This window comes from Monodelphis domestica, chromosome 1 (genome assembly GCF_027887165.1).
Source record: "Monodelphis domestica isolate mMonDom1 chromosome 1, mMonDom1.pri, whole genome shotgun sequence".
NCBI lineage: Eukaryota > Metazoa > Chordata > Mammalia > Didelphimorphia > Didelphidae > Monodelphis > Monodelphis domestica.
Window position 1 is genome coordinate 349,732,898 of NC_077227.1, and position 27,626 is coordinate 349,760,523.

The 27,626-nt window shown below is 43.2% G+C and overlaps 1 protein-coding gene across 2 annotated transcripts in view; it reads right to left on the reverse strand.

The window, feature by feature from the left end:
• Nucleotides 1–27,626, reverse strand: part of PDGFRB (platelet derived growth factor receptor beta) — a 73,595-nt gene that overhangs the window by 37,550 nt on the left and 8,419 nt on the right. Inside the window, exons 1-6 of one of the 2 annotated variants that reach the window (XM_056811458.1) lie at nt 10,617–10,732; nt 10,021–10,108; nt 5,664–5,972; nt 3,117–3,383; nt 791–918; nt 160–334 (exon numbers count right to left, since the gene is read on the reverse strand). In XM_056811458.1, the coding sequence (XP_056667436.1) occupies nt 160–334; nt 791–918; nt 3,117–3,383; nt 5,664–5,972; nt 10,021–10,039 (898 nt within the window). In that variant the 5' untranslated portion in view covers nt 10,040–10,108; nt 10,617–10,732. Of the gene's footprint in view, nt 1–159; nt 335–790; nt 919–3,116; nt 3,384–5,663; nt 5,973–10,020; nt 10,109–10,616; nt 10,733–27,626 lie in introns of those variants that run through there. The other variant, XM_056811457.1, reaches the window with a different exon arrangement.

The following is a 27,626-nucleotide window of genomic DNA, read 5'->3' on the forward strand; positions in this document are numbered from 1 at the left end:
GGTGTCAGATTTATATATCATGGAGTCTCATAGAGGTAGGTTTCCCCTTTATACACCTAGCCTGATCCTAAGATACATTGCTCTCGAATTCCTCAAAGGTGACTTATCCTCATATGTATGGCCAATGGGTGGGGGAGAGAGATGGGCCTTTTTACTTACCAATTACAGTGATATTGACTCCTTTCATATCCCTGTGACCATTGTAGCTCTCTGAGACATTGCAGACATAGGTACCAGAATCTCCTAGCTCAGCACTGGGAATATGCAGGATGGAGCGGATGTCATACTCTAACCCTGACAGGAAGTCTGTCACTGGTTCCACCAGTCTCTTGCTCTGCAGGAATAGGACAAAGGGCTCAAGTTCCAGAAAAATCAGGTAAGACTTAAAAGAAATTTGTTTGGTGGTACATGGTATTGAAATACGAAAAACAAGGGCCCACTAGCATGAATTTCCATGACTTCCTCCATGACACATGTATATCAAAACCAAGAGGAGAGGCCAAAGGACCAGCTTATCTTACTTAGGGAAGGAAGAACAGGTGCAATTGACAACATCAGCTTAATTCAGACCTGTAGGTCTCATTCAAACTATCTTCTGGAGGAAAACATACAGCCTAGAATCTTTCATAACCCACCCCCCATCCAAAGCCCTCCCTTCCTCACTGCCTTCTGAGCTTTGGCCCTGGCAAGAATGGTTATCCCCATTCCCTTTATTCTCTCTCCTTACCCTCATCCCTATTTAGATTAGACCATTTGCCACCCTTTCTACCTCTTCTGATTGTTCTCTCACCTCCATTCGAGGGTAGGTCCAGTCAAAGTTCACCACCTCATTACCCTTCACGATGCAGAGCACAGTGATGTTCTCACCCTTCCTCACCACACTCTGAACTGCATTTACAGAGACATTAATGGATGAGACTGTGGAGAGAAAGAAGGGAATGACTCTGAGTTGAGCAGCCACCAGAGGTCAGGGGACTAGAAACAGAAAGAAATAACTAATATATTTGGTAAAAGATTCAAGATAGGGAGGGAAACCTCTAAAGTTGTTACCCAGCAGTTGGATCTAATAAGATGAAGTTTAAGAGAAATAAAGTGATAAGCAACAAAAGACTCAGCACAGTATGATGTTTCCTCATATCATTTACTTAGTTTCCCCAATCTTCATTTTCTTCATCTGTGAAACCATGGGGTTAAACTGATTGGCCTCTGAGGTCCCTTCCAGTTTAGATACATGATCCTATAATCTTCTCAAAGACATGTATATGGTCGACTGGACATGTAGTAAGAACCAATGGCTATGTTGGTTGGGTTGGATTAAATCTGTTGAACTAAATTACACTGATGTCCAGAGTCAGGCTAATTTTTATAGAATATTGGGTAGATTTATAGAAAGAAACAGGCAAGAATCAATCATTTGGGTGTGACCTGCCCCCGTAGAGAGTATGCCCTCATCAAAGAGATTGGGTATCCATTGAAATGATGTGGTAAAGAAATTGGACAATCACAATTCTAGGGAGATGTAATTAGAGAACAAACTATGTAAAAAAAGACCTCAGCATTTTAATGAATGAAAACTCAATATGAGTGAACAATGTGACCTGGCAGACAAAAAAACATTAGCTAAGACTGTATTGAGAGAGGCATAGCATTAACATTAAGGGTTTTTTAAAGAAAGAGAGACTTGAACAAACCAGTGCTTCTAGAAAACATCCAGGCAGGTAAGGGGGGGAACATTTTAAAACCAATTCAAGAGAGGATTAATTAGGTGTATAATTTCTGGAGAAGAAACAACTTTTGGTCTAGGATAGTGTGCTGCAACATTCAGTCCATGGAATCTAGGAGTCCCACCCAAAGTGAATAGAAGTTCAAAGAGAAAACAATGCTAACAAAGACTGGTGGGGATGGAAAGAAGGGACAGGGCCACTCGGGAGCCAAAATAAACCTGCATTGCCCATGGGACCATACCCCTACAGGTCCCAGAATTTAGCACTGGGCTTTGCTCATCCTCTTTCATGTATGAACTAGGTTTTGCACTGCAGACCAGAGGCCCAGTCCTGTCCCTTTACATTGGAACTCAATTCCAATTCAGATTATAATGAACTTTTCTCTCTCCTTCCTTATCCCCTCACATACATCCCATTTCTTTATGCCCACTACCCAATCACTATCTCTCTTCACATTGTGTCACTGGTCCCTTCCTCTCTCCATCTAGTCTCCTTTCACACATCTAGCTATGATGCTCACAGTGCATCTTCACCAAATATCCATCCCTGGGTCTCCCTTTTCTCCTGGCATTAGACAAACTCAAACATTAAAGATTTCCCACATACCAATGATCTGTGTTACCTCCTTAGGCCTCAGTTCCCTCATCTGTAAAATGAGGGGGCTGGACTCAATAAGCCCTGAGGTACCTTCCAGCTCTAAATCTGAGAATCCTCTGATCCTAGGTAACTTAACCTGCCTCAGTTTCTAGTATCTCAATTTTCTCATGTAAGATAAAAATAACAATACCTACCTCTACCTACATATGAGGTAGAAGTATTAATATGAGTTATTCACGAACTATTAATGTGAATAATATTATTGACCATTCATAAGCAAACTCAGAACCTAGGGATATTTTAAGATAAAGCTGTTTCTGTCCTTGGTGCTGCAATATGACTCCTAATTGAGGGAGGGCTTTATGGGCTCACCAAAAGGGCCTTTTGGCTTTTCCTTACAGAACATCCTATCTCCCAACACCATACCTTTGTACAGACTGCTCTTCATGCCTGGAATTCCTCCCTCTTCACTGCTAAGCGTTAGAGCCCCTCATTAGCTCAAAAGGTTAACTCAAGCACCAATAACATCTTTCTTGACTCCATTTTCTAGTGTCTCCTTCCCATCAAATTACCATATATTTGAGGGGTGTGGGGGTGTTTATATGTGTGTGTGTATGGGTATGTAATCTGTTGCCTCCTTCTACTATAATATGACTGCCATGAGGGCAATGACTGTTTCATTTTTGTCTTTGAACACCCAGTACCCAAGACAGTATCAGGTGCATAAAAAGTGATGAATATGTCAAGGGGTAGTAAGGCTCGAGGGAAGTTGGTCCAGAAGGTCAAGGTCCTCACCTTGGATACGGTAGACATAATAGGCTTCAGAGTCGACCTCTTTCTCATCAATGATGGTTTTGCAGATATAGGTCTTGTCTTCAAAGGGGCCAGTGAAGCCACGCTGGTGGTCATAGGGAACAGGCAATGACACATCCACCTTTTTCTCATGCAGTGTCACCACTAACTTTGGGTCAGTCACTCGGCATGGGATTGTTGTCTCACTGTCTCCCGTGAAGAAGATGAACAACTCCTCAGGATCCACTGGGAGAAAGCCCACAGAGGGATCTATGGAAAGAATGAGGAGATAAGAGTGAACAAAGAAGCAGAAGGAAGCACAGGACCAAACTGATGTGACCCAGAGATACTGCTTTCTCTGATGGGGAATCCCTCTACACCTGAGCCCTGAAACTAGACTGATACTCCTTCACCAAAAGCATTCAGAGAAACAGTAGGAGGCAGCTAGATGGCTCTGTGGATTGAGGGCCAACTCCAGAGACAGGAGGTCCTGGATTCAAATCTGGATTCAGATACTTTTTTAGCTGTGTGACCCTGAGTAAGTCACTTAACCCCCATTGCCTACCCCTTACCACTCTTCTGCTTTGGAACCAATACATAGCATTGATTCTAAGAGAAGAGGTAAGGGTTTTAAAAAAGAAGCAGTAGTCAAAGGACTCTACAACTGTGCATACTTTTTGATCTATCAATACCATTACTGGATCTGTATCCCAAAGAGATTTTTTTGTTAAGATAAAAGGATCTATTTGTATAAAACTATTTATTTCTGCTCTTTTTGTGGTAGTAAAGAATGTGAAATTGAAGGAGTTGTCCATCAATTTGGGAACAGCTAAACAAGTTATGGTATAAGACTGTGATGGAATGCTATTGTGCCATATTGTGTTACAGCAAATGATGAGTAGGATGATTTCAGAAAAATCTGTAAAGATTTATATGAACTGATGCAAAGTAGAGCAAACAGACCCAAAAGAAAATTGTACATAGTCACAGCAATATTTTTGGTGAGTAACTATGAATGACCTTGTTATTCTCAGCAATGCAGTGATCCAAGACAATACCAGACACTCATGATGAAAAATACCATCTGCCCTCCAAGAATGAACTGATAGTGTTTGAATACAGATGGAAATATGCTACATTTCATTTTCTACTTCTTTTTTTGTTTGAGATCTCTTTCACAAAATGACTAGTATCAAAAAATATTTTACATGATTGCATTTGTAAAATCTATCAGATTACTTGGTGTTTCAGAGAAGGGAGGAAGGGAGGATGGGAAGAAGAAAGAAAATTTGAAATTCGTCATTTTCCAAAATGAATGTTAAAAATTGTTTTTATATATAATTGGGGGGAAAATAAAATATTTTTAAAAGAAAGAAAGGGTAGTAATATATGACTATAAATTTAGAATGGCAACCACATTGGGCAGAGTCATCTAGGTAGAGGAGTTTGGACTTGATTCTATAGAAATTGGGAAGCCAACAAAGCTTTTAAAACAAAGATTATGATCAGAGATGTGCATTAGGAGGATTAACCAAGATATATTGGAAGGGGAATAAATGAGAGGTTGGGGTCCTGAATGGGAAGCTGTCACCAGAGTCCTCACTGGGCAGCAGAGTTGGCACTGACTCCCAGATCAGGATTCCTGAATCAGGGGTCCATTTACTGCAGATTCTACTCTTTCTTCAAGGTCCAGCTCATCTAACTTCTCTAGTGACCTCTCATAGATCAGAACCTCAAAGCTGAAAGGAACCTTAGAAATGAACCAGGCCAACCTCTAATTGAACAGAAATTCCCTCTATAAAATTCCCCAAATGAAAGGGAGCTCACTCAATACCTCCCATTCCACTGTTAGACAGTAGTGTTAGATATTAATGGTTAGGAAATTGTACAGACAGTATTTAGAAGAAGGTGAAAAATAGCAAGAGTTTGAAATCTAGAATCAGAAATCCTGGGTGCAGATCTTAGGTCTGTCCCTTACTAGCTGTGTGGCCTTGGTCAAGAGTCATCACCTTTTTCAGTTCCCTTATGTATGAAATGAAGAGATTATTATGTCCTATGCTAGTTACCCATGTGGTAAGACTCAAATGAAATAATGTGTTGGTAAACCAAAAAGCACTATAAAAAGGTATCACTATTACTGTCTTGGTAGAAGATAAAAGTCATACGGGAAAAGGACAAGACACACATCACCTCTCTCATCTCGATTGTCACTGGAACTATCTCAGAGTTACATTAGCCTATAGAAGAGCTTACATTACCAATATACATGTTCTATCACAAAAAGCAGTTTCTTTACCTACTTTTACAATAGTTCAAAGAACATTAAATCTAGAAGACTAATAGTAAGATTGTGCTTGTGCTGAGACTATCTCCTTCTGCACATCTGTCCCAAAGAATGAAGTCACAGTGATCATGATGATGATGATGATGATGATGATGATGATAACAACAACAACTCTTGGGTTGTAGCAACAAAGCTCAAGAACCTGGTATACCACCATAGGGATTAGTCAGGGACCTTTACTACTGAGTCCCAGAGCCCCCACTCACCTGGCACAAAGATGTAGACCCGCTTCTGCCCACCAAACTCCAGCCCTTGGGAGCCATTGTAGGAACAGATGTACTCTCCTGTGTCAAGGCCAGTGACATTAGTGAGGGTCAAGATGCTGGAGAAGGTGCCATCCTGGGCCTCAAGAACAGGTGGTGGAGTCTGCTGAGGAATCTTTTCCCAAGCCACTGGGGCATCCCCTGTGCAAGTCAGGACGAAGGTGCTGGAGAGGTTGAGGATGAACTCTGAGCCATGGGGTGTTATCTTCAGTGCCTTAGCCTCAGGCAATAATAGCAACAGCCACAGCCAACCTTGGAGAGAAAAGGAGAAAGCAGGGAGAATAAAGGGAAGGGAAGGAAAAAGATCTAAGATGCTCCATTGAGAGTTTGTCCTATATCTAAATAAAGAACACTGTGTTTTTGTGTTGGTAAATGTGAAAATTTAGGGGAGTTGACATAAGGGAAATTTCTCTTTAAAAGGAGCTGGTCCCTCTCTGAACTTAGTTGGAGTTTTGGAGTTAGTGTGGAGGAGCTGGCTCTCTGAACTTAGGTGGAGTTTTGCTTGGGACAAAATCTTGTGGTGAGTGGATAAAAGACTGACTAGTCTCTCTTAAAGCTTTCCTACTATTTCCTCTTACTCTGTCTCTCTCCCCTTAATTCGCATTAATTAAAATCTCCATAAAAACCCAGCTGACTTGGGTATTTTCATATTTGGCAATTTTTCCCATGGCGACCACTTATTTTTGATTAAAATCAAGACACCAAAATTATCTTTACAGTTTTGGCAATTCACAGTCTTAAAAACCATATTTTCACAGTCGCAGTTTGGAGTCAGAGAATTTGGGTTTGAAATGTGGCCTTGTTAGTAACTACCTATGTAAGTTTTGAAAAATCACCTAATCTCTCTTGATCTTAGTTTCCTCACCTATAAAATGGGAAGGCTGGACTAGATGATTTTTTTAACCCTTACCTTCCATCTTGGAATCAATACTGTGTATTGGTTCAAGGCAGAAGAGCAGTAAGGGCTAGGCAATGGGAGTTAAGGGACTTGCCCAGGGTCACATAGCTAGGAAATTAGATGATTTTTTACAGGCCTTTCTATTTGATAAATCTTTTGACTCTGTCACTACTATTAGCACATAGGTCCTTCAAGAGTCCCTATCTCTAGGCAGAATATCTCCATTCCAAAAAGCAACAGCTCTACCTTCTGCTGATCTCCCAGGCCACACACTGGAAAATGGGTTGAAAAGGACAGCCAATTAATTCCCTCTGATATTCCCAGGCCTGCTCCAGTACTTTGGGTCACCAGTCTCCCTCATTTTCTAACTACTCGTGGCCTCCAAGTTTCCCCATCTGCCCAGGTCCCAGCTCCGAAGTCCCCAGCAATTAAGCCAGTCAAGAGCCAAGGATTAGCCATGGGAAATCCCCAGGAAACAATATCCAGGCTTCTGACTTCCTGCATTGCTTCCTAGGTCATTTCCTGTCCTTCTGCCCTGCCATCATTCTTTTGCCTAGGCTTGGGCCAGAGCCTGTGGCCCAGACTCCAGGACTACTCTGAGGCAGTAGAGGAATAAGAGTCATTTGGGAAACTGAGATAGGGATGAGAAGGATCAGGACACTGGAAGCAAGATTTACACTAACTACCTGAAAGCCTTATAATGGCAATATAACACTCTATTCCACTTTCCTTCTCACCCTTCCTACTCTAAGGACAGGATTGTGGCTCCAGGAGACTGGTTGTTAATGAAACCAGGGACCCTACAAACAGCTGAACCTCAAATTAGCAGCCCGGCCAATTCCAAAGGACTCATGATGAAAAATGCTCTTGACTGCCAGAGAAAAAACTGAGAGTCTGAATGCAGATTGAAGCAGAGTATTTTCTACTTTATTTTCTTCATGAGTTTTTTCTTATATGTGTGGTAAGTATCTTCTTTCACAACATGATAAATATGGAAATATGAATTGCATGATAGCTCATATATAACCTATATCAAATTGCTTACTGTCTCAGGGAGAGAGAGAACTTGGATCGCAAAATGTCAGAAAACAAATATTAAAAATTGTTTCTATAGGGGGCAGCTGGGTAGCTCAGTGGATTGAGAGCCAGGCCTAGAGACGGGAGGTCCTAGGTTCAAATCTGGCCTCAGACGCTTCCCAGCTGTGTGACCTTGGGCAAGTCACTTGACCCCCATTGCCCAGCCCTAACCACTCTTCTGCCTTGGAGCCAATACACAGTATTGACTCCAAGACGGAAGGTAAGGGTTTAAAAAAATTGTTCCTACATGTAATCGGGGGGAAATACAATAAAATATTACTGGACAAAAAATTGAGCAGTCAGGCATTTGGTCTAGGGGTTAGTTACCTGGTCCACTGTGGACTCTTAATCATATTATCTATTCAGTGTTGTTAAGACAAAATAATCTGTCTGCCTTCTCTTATTCAAGTAAATATTAATAAACTCTATGGAAATGAAAGATCAGAGTTTTAATTTAGCTTTAACAGTGTTATAGTTTTTGTTTTATTATTATATTACACACACACACACACACACACACACACATATATGTCATATCCTCTTTCAAACACTGAGAGTGCCATGATGGCAGGGACCATGTTATATTCATCTTTGTCTTCCCCAGAGTACCAGCAAAGTGTTCTCTGCACCACTAGTGCTTAATAAATGAATGGTTGTTTGATGAAGAAGGAATGAATCTGATCAGCTGGTTGGGTGATCAATCACTTTCTCAGTTGGTCAGTTAGTCCTTATCCCATTTCACACAGAGCTCTGTCTTAGGCACAGTGGTAAAGGTACAGAGAAGAAACTATTGAGGGCTCTTAGGCAAGGCCTGGTGGGGCAGGCTCCACTTGCATGAAATGGACCAGAGGACCCAAGATTGAAGCATCTGGAAATGTGCCAACATGGACAGGACAGAAAGACCAATGATGAGTCTGAAGGGAGATGGGCTAGCTGAAGGGATAAGAGGTGGGTGGAGTGAGACAAGAGGGCCTTCATGGAAAGTGAGTTTAGAGGATAAGAAGTGATGCTGAGGGGAAGGGGAGGGCAACTGGGTAGCTCAGTGGATTGAGAGCCAGGCCCAGAGACAGGATGTCCTAGGCTCAAATCTGGCCTCAGACACTTCCCAGCTGTGTGACCCTGGGCAAGTCACTTAACCCCCATTGCCTAGCCCTTACTGTTCTTCTGCTTTAGAACCAGTAGGTGGTATTGATTCTAAGACAGAAGGTAAGAGTTTAAAAAAAAAAAGAATTGATGCTAGGGAGAGTGCAGCACTCCATCCTTACCTCTACCTGGTAGAATTCCTGACTTGCCTCAGTGTCCAGTTCAGTTGCTACTTTCTATAGCAGTGTTGGTGATATATTAGCATGTATGCTGGACTGGCATGGGGGAAGCTGCTCCATTCCCCCTCTTCCCAGAACCCAAGGACATTTTTTTGCATGCCCCACCCCTCTCTCCAGTCACCCAAAGCAAACACTTCCTCCATTCTCTGGGGTAATTTGGGGGGCTCCCAGACAGCTTGAAATTGTAGTTTGGGTACATGAGATCAAAAATTTTGCCAACTCTGTTCCTGTAGAAAGACTTTCCTGATCTCCTCTCTCCAGCTGTTAATACTCTCTCCCTTTTGAAATTACTTTGTTTTGGGGGCAGCTGGGTGGCACAATGGATAGAGAACCAGGTCTAGGCATAAGAGATTCTGGGTTCAAGTCTGACCTCAGACACTTCCCAGCTGTGTGACCCTGGGCAAGTCACTTAACCCCCATTGCCTTGCCCTTACCACTCTTCTGCCTTGGACCCAATACACAGTATTGATTCTAAGACAGAAAGTAGGGGTCTAAAAAAAGATGTTGGCATGGTAGATAGAGGGGGCATTCTAAATTGGATGAATGGTCAATATGAGGACACAGTTGAAGGCAGAAAAGTCATGTGGAACAGGGTGGAGAGACTTTCAAGAAGTATAATGAGACAGGTGAGTACTTGAGGAGTAGTTTGACCAGGAACTTAGAAAGTCAAGAAAGGTAATTGGATTGCTTGCATTGGGTAATATGAGGCTACTGAAAAGCAAAGATGGACTGATCCATTTTAAAGATGGGGAAAATAATACTTGAAGTCATTTTGGAAAACTGGGAGGGAATCTGAACTCCCAGACTCCCTTATACTCTCCCGTGGTTTATGCCCTTCCTTCTCCCTGACTTTCCTACCTTTGCTAGAGAGCTTCTGATCCAATAAGCCATCATTTTGTTTTCCTCTCTCCATGCCAATTCATGTTTCCCTACCCCTTCCATCACACACACACACACACACACACACACACACACACACACACACACACACACACACACTTACCTGAGAAGACAGAAAGCATCTTCAGACCTGGAGACAACACTGGCTCTCACACTGGAGCCCAGCTGGGGCCTGTCCTTGCCTTTATATCCTGTAAAAGAAACCTGGATCAGGGCCAACACAGGAAGTAAGAAAGAGAAGAAAGGAAAACCTTGGTGGGTGAAAAGGTGAGAGAAAAAGAGAAGTCAGTAAGAATGAGAAAAAGGGGGAGAATGAAGAAGGGAAAGAAACAAAAGGGGAAGAGAGAAGAGACCACAAAAGGCAGTCAGTCAATGGGGTGGGGGCAGTATTGGGTAGTTACTTAGAAGAAAATAAAAACCATTGCCTGAGGTCCCCTGAAGAGGAAGAAGCATGAGAAACAAGGGAAGATGAGAATCTCTGGAACCCTCTATGACTTGCAGATCTGGAGGGGCCTAGTTTAGAATTAGGGTGACTGTATTTCCTGAATATAAATCAGAGACACATGGTCTGATAACAGAGACTCCTTCAACGAAACTTCAGTAAAAGTGCTTTTCTTTACTTGAAATCAGAACAGAAATGAAAACAGAGAAAATCCCTTAGGGTGATAATGCCCCACATGGTCAGGCTGCTTCAGTTACCCATCTCCCAAGTTTTCCATTGCCACTGGTCTTTGGGAAGGACCCCTATTTTTCCTTCCTTCACAATCTTCTCTCAGCTTCAGCTGGGTCAGGGCTGCCAACCCAGATAAGGGCAATCACTAGCTGACCTCTTCACTCATCCCATGACCACTACCCACTCACCCACCCTCCAATCAGCAGGCTGCATACTCCATCTGAAGCCCAAGCCTCTGGGGCCCTCCCTACCCCCCATCCTTCAGCCCCTGCCAGAGTCCTCTCACTAACTCTCCTAAGCACACTTCCCAGTTCTGGCTATTTGGGAAAGAGATATGAAAGACCCACTCTGGGGAGAAAAGTTGGGGGAGAGCTAAACCAATGTCCAAAGAGCTCCCACAGGGAGGGGGAGAAAGCACAACAGGAAATGAGGGTGGGCGGGAAAAGAAAACAGAAGGGAGAATTCTGACCATTGGAATTTGATGGAGGGGTTGGGAGGCAGGGGCTGTTCCTACCTCCAGATCACAGCAAGGACCAGGAAGTCCAGGCATAGAGGGGCTGGGGGACAAAAAAGGAAGTCCTTTTCTTCTGACAACCCACAAGCCCCAATGTCCAGCAGCTTTGGCATAGCTCTGTCCCACCTCTGCCCTCCCCCCCAATGCCCTTAATCTCCCAGACACTCCTCACTATCACCAGGAATATTTTATGTTTCTTGGTTTATCCCCATAAAAGCTGAGAGTTCAGTGGAGGGGGAAGGAGGAGAAATCAGGAGGGGGGAGGGGAGCAGGGGTCAGCTTGGGGGCCAGGCTGAGGATGGAGAAGGGCTGGAATGAAGAGGCAGATTGAGTATTGGGAGTGGGAGATAGAACACTTTGATAACGAGTTGGCTTTGGGATAGGAAGTAAATGTTGGAATATTCTTTCTCATCAAAGCACAGTGTTTTTCTTCTTCATATCGCAGAACTTAGCCCAGTGATTGGAGAGTAAGCATGTAGAGGAAGCTTTTGTTGACTGACTTATTGACTAAGGGATCCTCAAGGAGACCAAGATCCTATAGGAATTCCTGGTATGTGCAATCAGGAAAATTCATCCTCTGTCCCCAAAGGGGGACAATTAGGGAAGGCTTCATGGAGGAAGAAGGTAAGACATAGAAATGTTAGTGTTGGGAGGGACCTTAGAAAAAGCATTAGGTTTGGAACTGGGAGAACTAGGTTTGTCTCCTACAATAGACATGTAAATAAGGCACTGTAGCTCTTTCTGGGTCTCAGTTGCTTCATCTGGAATGAGGGGGTGCCTCTAAAGAACGAATACTGGCTCTGGAAATAGAACACAGGGATTCAAATCCTGCTTCTGATGCTGTGTGAGTTGGAAAAGTCACCCTAAACCTGGGTCTCAGTTTCCTATAAAATGAGGAGAATGCACTAGACCTCTGAGGTCCCTTCTAGCCGTAGCTCTACAATTTTATGGTATGGTACTCACTAAGTATTTGACTAAATGGTACCTAAGGTCCTTCTTGCTTCAAATCCAATTATCCTTTGATCTTTGAACACTTCGGCTCAGTCATGAAATTGGCATATCTCAGAAACTTATTAACTGTGTGACCCTGGACAAGTCACTTAACCCTCTTTGCCTTAGTTTCCTCATCTGTAAGATGAGCTAGAGAAAGAAATGGCAAAACATTCCAGTGTCTATGCCAAGAAAACCCCAAATGGAGTCACAAAGAATCAGACATGACTGAAAATGACTGACTAGCAACAACAACAAAATTATACAATAGAAGAGACAGGAGGAGGAAGTCTGGAGTTAGGGAGGCACAAACCCAGTGGGGGACAAAGGATGAACCTTATTCTTTGGCTGAACTAAAGGAATTCCCTAACCCTGAAACTAAGGCTAGATCACAGGGCTCATGAATATCTACCAAGTTTGAGCTTAAGGGGATAGGCAGTGGAAGGAGAGCCATTGGAGGACTCTGGACAGTGAGTTATCTTGTGTAAAGCAGTGGTGGAAGTAGGTGAATCTGCCTGTGAGTAAGTTGACATGGGAGAGGCCAGAGCTAAGAATCTCACCAAGACATAAAAACTTTGCCCCTGGGGAATACTGTACTCTGGAGGCTTTGCCTTCCACAGCCATGCAGCCCGCTTGCCTCATCACAATTTGAAACAAATAGCTGCTCTAGGAAGCAAGATTGTCTGGCATTTAGAAAATGTGCACTTAGAAAAATTCATATGAAAAAGCATGACCCATTGCATCCCTTTCCCTCCTCTCTGCACCGTCCCCACCCCATGTGGCTGCCGCCCCCTAGTTCCAGATGAAGACATCTATAGATCCAATTGCATTTCATTCAACCCAATAAATGTTCACTTAGTGCTTACCATATTTCAGGCACAGGCTGGGCACTGAGAAAACAAAGATAAAAATGAAGTAGTCCTTGCTCTCAGGAAGTTTATAATCTATTGGGGAAATATAGCAAATTCACAAGGAAGGAAATAAAGCAATTTTTTAAAAAACTCTAGCCTTCTGCTTCAGAATCAATATTGTGTATTGGTTCTAAGGCAGAAGAGCAGTAAGGGCTAGGCGAGGGCGGTTAAGTGACTTGCCCAGGGTCACACAGCTAGGAAGTGTCTAAGGTCAGATTTGAACTCAGGACCTCCCACCTCTAGGCCTGGTTCTCAATCCACTGAGCCACCTAGATGCCTCCCCACCCCCTCCCCAGCAACCCCCCCCCCACTCTCCTGCCAATTGATTTTAAGACAGAAGACAAGGGTATAAAAAAAGAGGAATTAACTTTGCACTGGGTCACAGGCTCTTTTCTGACACAAATGTAATTTTTGCTTTCCTCTATATGTTTTGACAACTAAGGACTGACCACTCCGTTTTATAGATGGATAAGCCAAAGAATGAAGAGGAAGATAAGGGAACTAGGAAGAGAACAAAAGGACTCCCTAGCCTTTGGAGGTAGTATAGGAGGTGAGATTAAACCCAGGTATGCCAACTAGAACACAGACTTCCCACAATCAGAGGAGAGGTTGAGACTTTGGGAAGTTAATCCAGTGGGGATGGACAGAAGAGAGTGGAAGATGGTGAAATGCATTAACTCCCTTCAGGGTTAAAGGAGGGATTGTTTTGGTGGGAGGGAGGAAAAGAGGAAAGGATGCCAAATTTGTGCCTTCCCCCAACTCCGCAGAACTCATACCACCTCCCAGAACATTACCCCCATCCCCATTCCAGTTCAGCATGGTCCAAACCTAAGCCCACGAGGGTCCCAGCTGGTCCACCCACCCTGTTGAGTGCATCATAAAGATGGTTTGCAGATGTGCCCATGCCTTCCTTATTCTGTTATGGGGGAGGAAGCACTGATTTACCCATCAGTGGTGCCTAGGGAGAGGCTTAGCCACAAATAAACCCAACTTCATGATTCTAATGGTTTCGGCATCTGGGAAAACTAAGATGCTGAACAGCAGGGAAAAAGTCAGGAAAAGTGCTGGAGAGATAGGGCGAGACTGGCAAAGGCCAGGGGAGAGGCAGGGTCACAAGAGACAGCCAAAGCCTGACCTAATGCTTGTTCTGTCTGCCCCAGCCCTGACTATCTTCAGCAACTGGCTGCCTCTCTCCCCACTTCTGTCTGGACACATTCTGGATAAGAATCCAAGTCCTTTCCAGCTGGAAGCCACCAGACAAGGCCAGGCCTCATGGTATCATAGAACTTAGAGCTGTAAGAGACGTCAGAGATAATTGGCTCCAAGTCCTGCTGCTCAGTTTTTGCAATTGGGGAAACTGAAGCTCAAGGAGGCTGTGACTTGTCCAAAGCCATGGGAGTAGCAAGCAGTGAGTTGAGCCTTCCTGTTTTAAAGGCAAATTCTAGAGAAGAGAAAGCAGAAAGCCTTTCCTTTCAGCTCTGCTCTCCATTGGGGACCATACTCCCTAGCAGCTCCCCTTCCCCCAGGCCCAGCGAGGCTGATCTGCCCTGTGGTGCCCTCTCTCTCCTCCTCCCATATCCCTGCCAGGGGGCCTGGCCAAGGGAAACCATTAGCAGCCTGGGGGGATGGGTTTTTGTGCGTCTCTCCAGAGCTGCACTGTTTATTATTCTAAAGCAGGAATTTGGCCAGAGTGTGGAGACAGGCGGTCACTCAGGCTCTGAGCCAAGGCCTGGCTGAGGTTGGTCATTGAAAGACACTTTCTTGGCCACTGCAGCCTGGGCCTTGGGGACCGAGCCCTCCAGGGTGGCTGACCTTGGACCCTCCAGTATGTTGTGACCACTAGAGAAGCCCAGGCATTGGGGGGGATTGACTCCAGATCGTCCTTGGGAGTCACACTTGGTTGGACTCTTCCTAAGAGATTCCTGAGGACAGGGCTGGTTTAAGAGTACCTCCAATGTCAGAGATAGGAAGATTCTTAGAGCTAATCCATATTTTCATTTTACAAAGAAACTGAGGTTTGGGGTGGTGAAGGAATAGCCCATTTAAGGTCAAAGAGTGAACTAGGGAACACTGCTGTTGTGAAGTAGAAACACTTGCAATCACTACCTCTCTCCTGCCTCTCAAATTGTCTCTGTAACTTCCTAACATTGAGAGCTGTCCAGAAGTAGTAGTGAGCTATCTCATCAATGGAGGTATTCCAGCAAAGACTGGACAACTCTCTGTTGAGAAAGTTTTACAGAGAATTCCACTTTAGATGTGAGCTGTACTAGATTCCTTTGACTGCGTCCATGATTTTTCTCTTACCCCGGAATTCCCCAAACTGTAGGCCCCAAAGAGCAGTCAATTTTGGACTGCAAGGACTTGGGAATTGGAAAGCTCATAAAGATCCTGGCATCATTGCCTGTAGTTCCCTAATCTCTTCTTGTTGCTCAATCATTTCAGTCATGTCTGATTCTTCATGACCCCATTTAGGTTTTTGTGTGTGTGTGTGTGTGTTGTATTTTTTTTGTTTAAATTTGTATAAAAATTTGTTTAAATTTGAATAAAAATTATATATTTTTTTCTTGGCAAAGATACTGGAATGGTTTTCTATTTCCTTCTCCAGCTCATTTTACAGATGAGGAAACTGAGGCAAATATGGTTAAGTGACTTGCCCAGGGTCACACAGCTAGTAAGTGTCTGAGGCCAGATATGAACTCAGGTCTTCCTGATTCCAGGCCTTGTGCTCTATCCCCTGCACCACTAGCTGTTCTATCTCTCTTAGGTGACAATTCTGCTGGACACGGGACAGAGGTGAGGATCTAACTCCTCAAGCAGTAGCCAAAGGTTAGATGTGAGAATTAAAGTTTATCTCCCAGCTGGGGACTTTTCATATGTCACTAGGGCAAGGGGAAAAAATTCTTGAGAAGTCTCGACAATCGAAGAAGAGTGAGAGGAAAGGGGACTGGGGTAGGGGAAGTGTTTTTCCAAACAGAAGTGGAAACAAGTGTGAACTGTCTCTTTGAGATGGGCTTGGAAGAGGTTTTATAGTCTAGTGGAGAGATCACTGGTCTTAAGAGCCAAAATCCCAACCCTGACTCTTCCCAGCTAAGTTCATCTTTATGCTTCATGTTGATTCTTCTTTAAAATGAGGGAAACAAGACTCCTTACATTAGATATGTGATAGAATGCTAAGCATGGGGTCAAAAAGACTTGGGTTTGAATCCTGCTTCTGATATTGGCTCCCTGAGTTTCAATTTCCTTATTTGTAAAGTGGGTTTGATAATCTCTGAAAGTTCCTTCCTTGCAGGGTCATCATGAAGTTCAAATGGGATAAAGTATGTGGCATGTTCTAGCCCTACCTTCATATGGACTCATATCCTGGAGGTGTGGGGAGAGAAACATTCCTGACCCAAAAAGAAGGATCAGGTTTTTCTCTTTCCCTGATTTTCTCCTAACCCAGAGGAAAACTCCAGGGAAACCTCTAAGACAAAGCTAAAATATGACCCATACCTAGGGTCTCCCCAAATAAATGGGTAACTGAGTCCTTTCTAGAATGGCACTCCATGCACAACCAAGGCATTAGGGATAAGATACTAATTAAAAAGCAAAGGACTTCAAGAATTATTGCAGAAAACAGAAAACATCTCAAATAGCCCATTGCTTTTAGATGCCTTATGGAAAGAACATTGGATCTGGAGTCAAATCCTGGCTCTGCTCATTACTACTTGAATAACTTTGGATAAGCCAATTTACTTCACTAGATCTTGGTTGTGCTAAAAAAAAGTTTTGAGGTCCTTTTTAGGTCAAAATCCCATTATCTATGATCACTTGGGGCTAAGAAACCATGATGATCCATGGATGAGCTTCATTATTCGCCAGGATGAGGGATCTGGCCCAGAGTATACTTTCTGTCTGTCTGTCTCTATCTCTCTTTCTCCATCTCTGCCTTTCTGCCTGTCTTGTTTCAATTCAGTCAGGAATCAAGGGAGAGACACAGCCAGCTCAGGTAAACAGTAAACTTGGAGGGAGCCAAGGGACAGGGGTCTAGCCTCTTCAAGGGTTCCCAGGATCCTAACTTCCGTTTTCTGGCCTCCTCTTTCCCCCTTTCCTCCCCCTGGACTCCCAACTCCCGCCTCTGCTCTTTTCCCACCGTTTTAATCTAAATAAATCTAAGCCATCTTGGCCCACATCCTCCCTTGCAACATCCCTCCTTCGAGGTCCCAGGGATCCCACGACACAATCACGCCTCAGGGGCCAGATCACTGGCCCAGTGCCTGGACCAAGCATCTGGCTGATGTGCAGCCACTCACACGATACTCACAGTATGCACACAACAGATCTATGTGACGTCTGCACATCACACAGGCTTGTGTGACACTCGCCTACAGATACCTATGTGGTCACAGAATGCATTCCTGCACATACACACAGCCCTCCAGAAACTCACATGCATGTCCACATCTATACACGTAAATTATTCAAGTATATGACCCAGAATACACCCACATAGAAATTCACACAGATGCTCACATGTGTCCAATCTTTTCCCCTTATTGATCTCATCTGGTACCCTGGCTTCAATTATCACCTCTAGTTCAATGCTTCCCAAATTCGGATACTGGTAACCTCTCCCTTGAGCTCCAGGCCTGCATTCCCATTAGGATATTGTACCAGCAGCCCAAATTCAACATGTCCCAAACTGAACTAGCTTTTCATCATCTCAAAACCCTGTTCTTTCTTCCAACTTCCTATTTCTACTGAGGCCAGCACTCTCTTCCCGGGTACTGATGAAACTTCTGAGCCATCTGAAAATCTTCCCTGTCTCTCACCCTTTACATCCAATCGGTTGCCAATCCCTATTTATTGATTCTGCCTGGACATTTCTCATGGCCCTCTCCATTCCACTTGGGGGAAGTTCTGCCCTAATTCAAGCCCTCTTCTAATCTCTCCCATAATATTTCAGTAGCATCCAAATTAGTCTGCCACTCTCTCCCTTCTCCAGTCCACCTTTTGTTCTGCTGGGTACCATACTGATCTCTTAGAGCCCTTGATTGGATGTAAGTGTCTTAAGTCCAGGGACTGATTCAGTTTTATCTCACTTAAGATCATAGATGGAAAGCTGGAAGAGATTAAAAGAGATGAAATGATTTCAAGATCATGTAGGCAGTAACAGAACCTGGATTTGGATTCAGTTCGTCTTTCTCCAAATTCAGTGTTCATTCTATAGTTTCCTAGTATGTCAAGTCCAGGTACATTGTAGATGTCTAACAATAACTGTTGGCTGCTCAAAGGCCTTTGGTGGCTCCCTGTTTTTTCTAGAATAAAATACATATTCCTTGACATGGCAGCCAAGGCCATCTGGCCCCAATCTATTTTTATAGTTTTATCTCTTACTACTCTACTCTCCCATATTTCATGTTCCAGAAAAGTGAGTATTTTTTGTCCCTAGGTCTTGTCTTGTCCCTTCCCACCTCCAGTCTTCTGGTCCCACCATCGTTGATACCTATCATAGATGTACAAGTTAGCTCTCTTCTTCATCATCTCTCTTTTGAGCTCCCCAATTCCACCTCCATTTTTGTCAGAGATGCTCATTCTGCCATGAAGCTTCCTTCACTAACCTTCCTCCCAGAGAAGAAAGTATTCTCTTCTCCCTCCCATTTCTTCTATCAATTTTCCTGAAACTTTCCTTTCCATTGATCTCCCTTGGCTTGTATTGATTATTTGAGCATGTCTTATTCCCTCTGTTAACTACTAGAATGTAGAGGTGGTGTGGTATCTCATGTCATGCCCACGGTCACTATAGCATGAAGCTTGTACACAATAGGTGCCTAATTACTATTTATTGAAAATAAACCAGATATCTCATAACTCATTCAGCCTTTCCCTAATTGATGGGCACCACTTAGTTTCCAGTTATTTGCTACTACAAAAAGCTGTTACAAATATTTTTGTACCTACAAGTCCTTTCCCTCTTACTAAAGACAGTAGTGGTCAAAAGTGATCAAATCCAATCCTGCCTCCTCCATGCCAGTTTTTAATGATTTCTTGAACATAGTCCCAAATCACTTTTCAGAATGGCTCAAAAAAATTCATAATTCCACTAATCTCAGAAGGACCTTTGGTGGAGTAACCCGGGGATTAGTTGTTATTTAGTCATTTTTCAGTCTGTTCAATTCTTTGTATCCACATTTGGGGGTTTCAGGGGTAAAGACATTTCCCTTTCTTTTTTTACAGATGAGGAAACTGAGACAAACAGTGTTAAGTGACTTGCCCAGGATCACGCAATGTCAGATTTGAACTCAGGAGGGTGAGTCTTCATTACTCTAGGACTAGCCCTCTAACCACTATGTTACCTAGCTGCCTGGTAAATAGTTGAGTTCCATTTAATATTTTTAATGATGATTTTGGTTGAAAGGACACATCAGATTTCCAGAGGCCCCAAATTTGGGAGGGCTAGCTAATATGTTGGATGACAGAATCAACATACACAGTTTCAAGCGTCTCTTTTATGGTCTGTCAGCTGCCTGTGGCCTGTTCCTCTCCACTTGAGTTAACATCTTCCACACCTCATACTTCCAGTCCCTGAGATAATTAATCTGCTCTTCTTTGGAGCTCTTGTCCTAGGGTCCAACACAGTTGTTTGGTGACTATTTGTGTGCAAAATAGCCCACTTAGCCCACTGTTGGACTGGCCCTACACACACACTACCATGCCTCAGAGGTTCCACATCCCATCTTGCCATCTGTTGTTTCTGTCATGAAGTACCCCCATTAATTTGTAGGCTCTCTTGAAGGCAGGGATACTGTTTTCATTTCTATTTGTATCTCTAGACTTCTGCACAGTGCCTGACTCAGAGTAAGGGCTTAATACTTATTGACTGATTAATTAACCACACTCTCCTTTCAACTTCCCCAGAACAAAATTCCTTTCCTTTATAATCTTTCCTTTATTCTTGGTGCCTTCTCCTATTAAAATATAAGCTCCTTGAGGGCAAGGACTATTTCTTTTTAGAAAGATTTATATCCCCAGCACTTAGCACAGTAAGTAATAATAGTCTGTAATAAATGCTTTTCCTTCCTTCCTTTCTTCCTTCATTCAGCTCAACAGGTTAGAACAATGAACTAAATCTAAGATGACATCAAATAGGAATAAATATTAAGTCCTACACGTTTACAGTTTAAGAAATCAAGTCCCTGAGAAAGAATACAATCCACATCCAGAGAAAGAACTGTAGGAGCAAAAACACAGGAAAAAAAAACATATGATCGATCACATAGTTCAGTGGGGATATGATTAGGGTTTGGGTGTTAAAAGATCACTCTACTGCAAACATCAACAACATGGAAATAGGTTTTGAACAATGATACATGTATAACCTAGTGGAATTGCTTGTTAGCTCCGGGAGGGAGGAGGGAAGAGGAAGAGGGGGAATCATGAATCATGTAACCATGGGAAATATTCTAAATTTTAAAAAGAAAGAAATCAAGTCCTACTCTTAGATTCAAAATTCAGCTACACAGATACAGGATGAGGAAGACATGGCTAGAGAGGCATTTGTGTGAAAAAGACTTGTGGCGGTTAGTAGATTGTCTCCTCAACAAGAGGCAATAGTGTACAAGCAGCAAAAAAATAAAAAATAAAAAAAGCTAACTCAATCACTGACTTGATAATAGAAGCATAATGGCCAGAGTCCACAAAGTCTATATTGCTGCTAACCCCTGCATGCTTCAGATCCCATGTGGAGTACTCCATTTGGCTCCAGATACCATGTTTTAGGAAGTTCATTGACTCTCAAGCTCAAGCCACTCCAGACTAGAGGAACCATTATAGTGATGGGACTTAAAATATAGTCTCAAAAATGTATGAAGGGCACAATATGGAAGAATGGGAAGATATATTCAATTTGTTTGTACTTGTTCCCCAAGGACTAGAAGCTTTGGAGAAGAGTTGCCAAGATGCAGACTTGGACCTTGATATGAGGAAAAACTTCCTAATCGTCATAGTGATGAAAAAGTGAAATGAGCCTGGAGGTGGTGAGCTCCCCATCCCCAGGAGTCTTTAACAAGCGAAGCTGGGGATCCTTTTGGCAGAAATGGTACATAAGAGATTCTTATTTAGATTTAAAAGGACCAAGAATTGAAAGATTTAGATCTGAAAAAGATCAGAGGCTATCAAATCTAACCTCCTCTGTTTTATGGAGGGAAAAACTGAGGTTCAGAGTAATGTGGTATCCCCCTCAGTTTAGAATCTGGGATTCTGTAATGCTGCCCACTCCCTTTGGGAAAATAAAGTGAGAGAATGGATAAGAGAACTTTGTAGTTTGCAAAGTATTTAATTACTTAATTAATTGGTGCATTTAATTCAGTACAACAAGCATTTATTAAGTACCTCCTGTATGCTAGGCACTAGGGATACAAAGACAAACACATTTAATCTTCAAGGAGATGGCTTTCTCCTTGGGAGGTGGAACACACTTGTCCATGAGTAAATACAAAGTGAATGGGGGAGAAGCACTGCCATTTGGAGAGACTGAGGAAGATCTTATGTAGGAACTGGCCTTGAAGGAAGCTAGAATTTTCAAGAGGCTGCGATGAGAAGGGAGAAGGTTCTTTCAGTCAAATGAGTAGAGCAAAGAGAGCCAGAGACTCACACCTACAGCACTTTACCAAAAGCACAAGCTCCCAAAAAAGAGCCCCGCAGTGTGGGTCTCACCCAAATTTACCTCCCAAGCAAACTTACATAAAATAAGGACATAACTTAAAAGGATGCTGGGAATGTAGCTCAGGTGTGGCAAATTTTCCCCCTGCACACAGTCTAGAAACACAAGTTGGAGTCAGATTGTGAGGTTCTTAAATACTAAAGAAAAAATTGTACTTTACTTGAGAGACAATAGGGAGCCACTGAAAGTTTTTTAAAAGGGGAGTGATGGTCAAATCTGTGCTTTAGGAATACTCATTAGCATCTAGTTGTCTACAAACTGGATGCTACCAGACCAATTGGGAGGCCATGACAGTAGTCTAGTTGCTCAGTCATGCCCAACTCTTTGTGGCCCCATTTGGGGTTTTCTTGGCAAAGATACCAGAATGGTTTGCCATTTCATTACAGATGAGGAAACTCAGGCAAGGAATGTTAAGTGAACTCATCCAGGGGCACATAACTAGCAAGTATCTGAGGCCAGATTTGAATTCAGCAAGAATCTTCTTCATTTCACACCCAGTGCTCTATCCACTGTACCACCTACCTTGCCCCACAGTAGTCTAGGCAAAAGGTTAAAAACAGCCTGAACTAAGGTGGTGTCACATGAGTGGGAGAGAATGTGAGCAATGTGGAATTGACAAAAATTGGAAACTGATTTGATCTGGGGGAAGGAGAGAGTGTGACAATCAAACACTATACAGAACAGTTGAAGATTCCCCCCAGATTTCAAACCCAGTTGGATGTAAGGGCAATTGGACCCTGGAAAAAAATAGAGAATTTATTAAGAAGGGTGGGATTAGGAAGAAAGATAATCAGTTCAATTTTGGACATGTGAAATTCAAGATGCCTACAGGACATTCAAGTACAGATGTCCAATGTACAGCTGGAGAGCACATACCTCAAGCTGGAAGAGACCTCAGAGGCAATCTAGTCTAGTTACCTCTTTGTACAGATGAGGAAAACAAAGTCAAGGGACTTGACCAAGGTCACACAGCCAGTAAGCATCAGAGGTGATACTCTATCTCAGGACGTTTGATTCTAGAGTCAGGTTCTTTGACTGGAATGGGAAGGGATAGGGGAGGACACTGGAACTTGGGAGAGAAGTAAAGTACAATGTATATGTAAGATATCCATAAATTTAGGCAAGTCATATCCCTCTTGCTGAGCCCCAGTGTTCTCATCTATAAAAAGGGGGGGGGGCAGCATCGAACTTGGAAATCTCTGCCATCTCATTCCAGTTCTGATATTCTGTGACTCTCAAGCACTCAGGACAAAGCATTCCATAAAGAGAGCAGCAGTTTCAGGAATTCTGGGGGCAGGTATTTGGGCAGACTCTGCTACGAGCTCCAGCCTGGGCATTGGCCAGAGAGCAGCCTCTGGGCCCGTGACAAGGGGTGGAGGGGGAGGCCTGAGGAAAACAGAAGTGGCCATCATGTCAACTTGGGGAAGGGGTGGTGGTTATCCTCATCAAGCCTGTAGTACATGCCAGAGCTTCACCTGTCCGAGACAGAAGCCTTGAGGTTAGCAGAAACCTGAACTTCAATGTAGGGAGGAGAAGGAAGGGGAAAGGAGAGTGAAGAGATGAGACTTCACCCACCACATTTTCATTCACACAATTTCCATCTCTGTAAAGTGAGGTGATTTTACTAAATCAGGAGTTTTCCAAACTTGGGGTCCCCAGGGGACTTCTTGGATAGCTTTCATGGGAGTCTGTGAATTTGGATGGGACAGGGGGTAGAGGGAAGAACACTAGCCTTAGAGTCAGAAAGACCTAATCTCATATCTTGCTTCAGATACTTCCTAGCTGTGTGACTCTGGGTAGGTCATTTAACTTCAGTCTGCTTCAGTTCCCTCCACTGTAAAATGGGGATAATAATAGCACCTACCTCCCAGGGTTATTGTGAAGATCAAATTAGAGAATATTTATAAAGCATTCAGCATATATACTTATTAAATGCTTATTTTCTTCTTTGTTTCCTATCTTATTTCCTATCTGTTTTTTATTTAAAGTTTTTATTAATCTTAAAATAATAAATTTAAGAGCCATTATCCTAAGAAGAGATGCATAGACTTCATTAGCCTTCAAACAGGGTTCACCACACAAAATATATTAAGAATACCTGGACTAAATAAATGATGTCCAAGGTCCCCTCCACATCCAAGTCCCATGATCCTATGATTGCCCCACTTCTACCCCACCCTTGGTCTTCTTATGACTCATGTTCCCCATCCTAGCCTCTCCTCCTCTTTCTGATGGATTCTCTCTTCCCTTTTTCTTCTCCAGGTCACTGAGCACCAATAGAGAAGTAACTTAGCCAAGCTAGTGGCCCTGTCAGATCTCCTGGGTTCCAGAGCCACCTTTACCCCCTTGGTTACAGTCACCTCTAAAGTGGGAAGGAAATGTATGTGTTAGGGGGAGGGCGGACTCATCCAGCTCACCCAAGGGCCTTCAGCGGGTACCTTATCATCTTGTTTGCCTCTCTCCCTTCCTGCCTCTTCTCTCCCCCTCACTCTGCTCCCAGCTGGTCTATGGGGAGAAGTCAAAAAGAAATGACCTATTTTCTGGGAGTTCAAAATAAAATGAAACATCTGTCTGGAGTGGGGCCAGGCTTATAAATAACCATCCTTTCTCTCCACACCGCCAGCCAGCCCAAAGGACCAGCCAGCTCTGCTCTTTCTGCCCATGAATCCCTAGTTTATACCCCCCCCAGACCCCACACCCCCACCCTCACCCCAAGTAGGAACCTGGCTGGGTACTTCCAGCAATAAGAGCCTGCGGCCCATGGTAAGAGAGAGAGCCTTGCAAATGTATGTAGGAGAACCTCTACAGGGGCATAGCCTGGGGGAGGGGAAGGAGAGGGGTCAGAGATGGGTTGCATTGGAGAAGAAAGTTAAGCAGATCGTGGGTCCCCACTTGGGTTGGGAAAATATGTGGGGGAGGAGGTGAAGATCCCAAGAAGGAGGTTCAACATGCCTTCCCACCCTCAAGCACTTCCTGTCTCTTTTGACCATCCAGCCCAGAATTGAAGAATCTCAGATGGGATCAGGGTCTCAGAGGTCAACTAGCCCAGCTCCTATCTGTACAGGAATCCCTTCTATGTCATCTTTGCTAAGTCGCACCCTCACTCAGCCTTTGCCTGAAGGACTCTAGGGAGGGGAACCCACTCCTCCCCAGGCCCACTCTTGTCCTTTAGGGCAGCTCTGGTGGAAAGCGTTTTCTCAGCTCCCTGAGATCTTTTACAAGGGGTCCGTAAGGTCGAAACAATTTTCATAATTATACTAAGACATTATTTGCCTACTAAATCACAGCCACATATCCAATTACGTATCTGTGTGAGGCCGGATTTTTTTCATATACTTCAACCAAAATGACATATCACAACAGATTGAATGCAGAAGCAGATATGAGAATCCAGCTGTCTTCTATTAAGCTAGACACAGAGACTCGAAAAAATGTGCATAATAATGCCACTCTTCTCACTAATTATTTTTGCTTAGGAAAACATAGTTATTTTCACAAAAATGTGTTATTTATGTTCACTTGAAATGTGTTTATTACTATTAATCTTTTTAAAAAATCCTATCTTCCATCTTAGAATCAATACTGGGTATTGGTCCCAAGGCAGAAGAGAGGTGAGGACGAGGCAATGGGGGGGTTAAGTGACTTGCCCAGGGTCACACAGCTAGGAAGTGTCTGAGGCCAGATTTGGAATTTTACCTTTTGTTTCAAATGAATTGATAATTTAAAATTCTAGCAGTTTTCATGTCATCTATGGCAAATATTGATAGATAAAAGACACCCCCCAAAAAACCCTTTGACGTCCTCAATAATTTTTAAGAGTGTAAAGAGGTTCTGTGGCCAAAGTTTTGAGAACTATAGCTCTAGTCTAATCAAGCCTTCAACAAACCGTCATCAGCGGCTTGCCATGGACCAGGAGCATGCGAGATGCTGAGGATACAATGACAAGAAGAATCAGACTGCCCCCAAGGAGTTTACAATCTGTTGTTCAACTACTGAGGTGAGATCACATTAACCAGGGGCAGAGCCAGGAGTTGAATCTAGGTCTCCTGACTCACAGTCCAGTGATCTCTTCTCAGGAGTGAGTCACTGACCACAGCCCATTCAACCACTTGTTAGAGTCCAACAAATACATTGCTAAAGTGTGAGGAATCCTAGGGTATGCTTCACATTAGGCAATTTAAGGGAGATAGCATAGCTACAGAATCCCGCCTTGTCCTCCTTATCACAGGAGATAAATTGGATTTAAAATCTCTCTGTCTAGCTCACTATGTCCAGTTTCTTCCCCACGTAGTTTCCTTGACGCCAGGCTCTCAAAGAAGTCAGCTTTCTTTTCCAGATTTCTCCTCTTGGTTCAGGCTAGTAGCCCTGATAATTGAGGCAGCAGTTTTTCTGTTTGTGGTTCTTTAATTCCCTGTCAAAATTCAGGTTCTTGCCCTGATTTTCCTGTGTTTCAGAGCCATACAATTCTAATGCTCATAATCCATTCCACTCATTGCTAGAAATTTCCCAGTTTTCCAGTTTCCTTCTAGTTACTTCATTGTTGTTCTGGCCCTCACTATTTTTCCCATTTGTTTTCCAGCTCCTCTCTTCCCATTACACCTGGGTTTTACCTCGTCTTTTAGATTATTTATTAATCTTTTCTTTTTATATCACCTACATTTTAAACCTCTTTTCTCTGCTCCCAGCCAGTCTGATCTACTACCCATAACACGGAAAGATTTACAGAAAGGTATACCTGAACTGACTATTAAAAAAAGAACAATCAAACCTCCTACTTATATTCAAATTGGGAGTAATAAAGAGATGGGTTAGTCAGAGAGCATGACAGGTGCCTGGAACATAGTGAGCTTAAAGGTTCTTTGTAACATATATAATCAGATATTTAGAACTAGAAAGGTCCTCAAAAGTCACTGAGTCCAGTCCTTTCATCTTACAAATAAGGAAATTGAGGCTGAGAAAGATTAGGTGATTTGCCCAGGGTCACACATAACTAGTAAATATCTGAGGCAGTAGTTGAACCTCAGATCTTTACTCCAAGCCCTATGCTTTATCCACTATACCATCTGGCTGCTCTCAGCCCTAGAAGTGACACTGGAATATGGAACATTGTCTCTTAGACCAAGAAGGGTCCTTAGAACACACTGTAAATCTGGAAGCAGTTATAATTCAAAGAAAAAGATGAGAGAGGACCCCAATCCCTCCTTATACAATTTGGAAAAATTGACAAGAAGTAGTATCTGGCTAGGAAAATGGGACCTATTCTGGAAATACCAAATAGCCAGCAGCATTTCCTACCCATCTATAGCCCCTGTATTAATGACCTAGACCAAGGAATAATTGTTTCCCAGTCCCTTCACTGATCCTCCATATTCTTCTGTAATCTTCAATCCTCTGACCTACTCTTCTCTTCAATAAGTCCTCATCCCCTTACCGAACCTCTATTCTTCTATCGAACCCTCATTCCTTCATTGAGCCCCATTCTCTCAGTGAACCCTTATCCCCTCACTGAATGGTCCCAATCCCCATTCTGTGTTCCCTTTCCTTCACTGAAACCCAATTGCCTCATTGAGACTTCATTCTTTTACTGACCTCCCATTCCCTCAGTGAATCACCATCTCCCTCTGAGCCCATTGGTACCAGTGAGTAAGCATTTTTATTATCCTCTCAAATCCTTCCTACTACAAAATAATAAGGGGGAGGAATGGGGAATGGGCTGAGGGGAGGATGGGGTTGTTCATCAGCAGGACTGAATGAAGAGGAAGATTGTCACTCTTCTTAGTCACATTATTCCCAGGGAACACTCCACTCCTACCTCAACTGTGGACCTTTTGGGTTCTCTATGCTTAATTGATTCATTCAGTTGATTCAAAATTATTCATCAAGGCATCTACTATAGATGGAACCCTATGCTAGGTGCTGG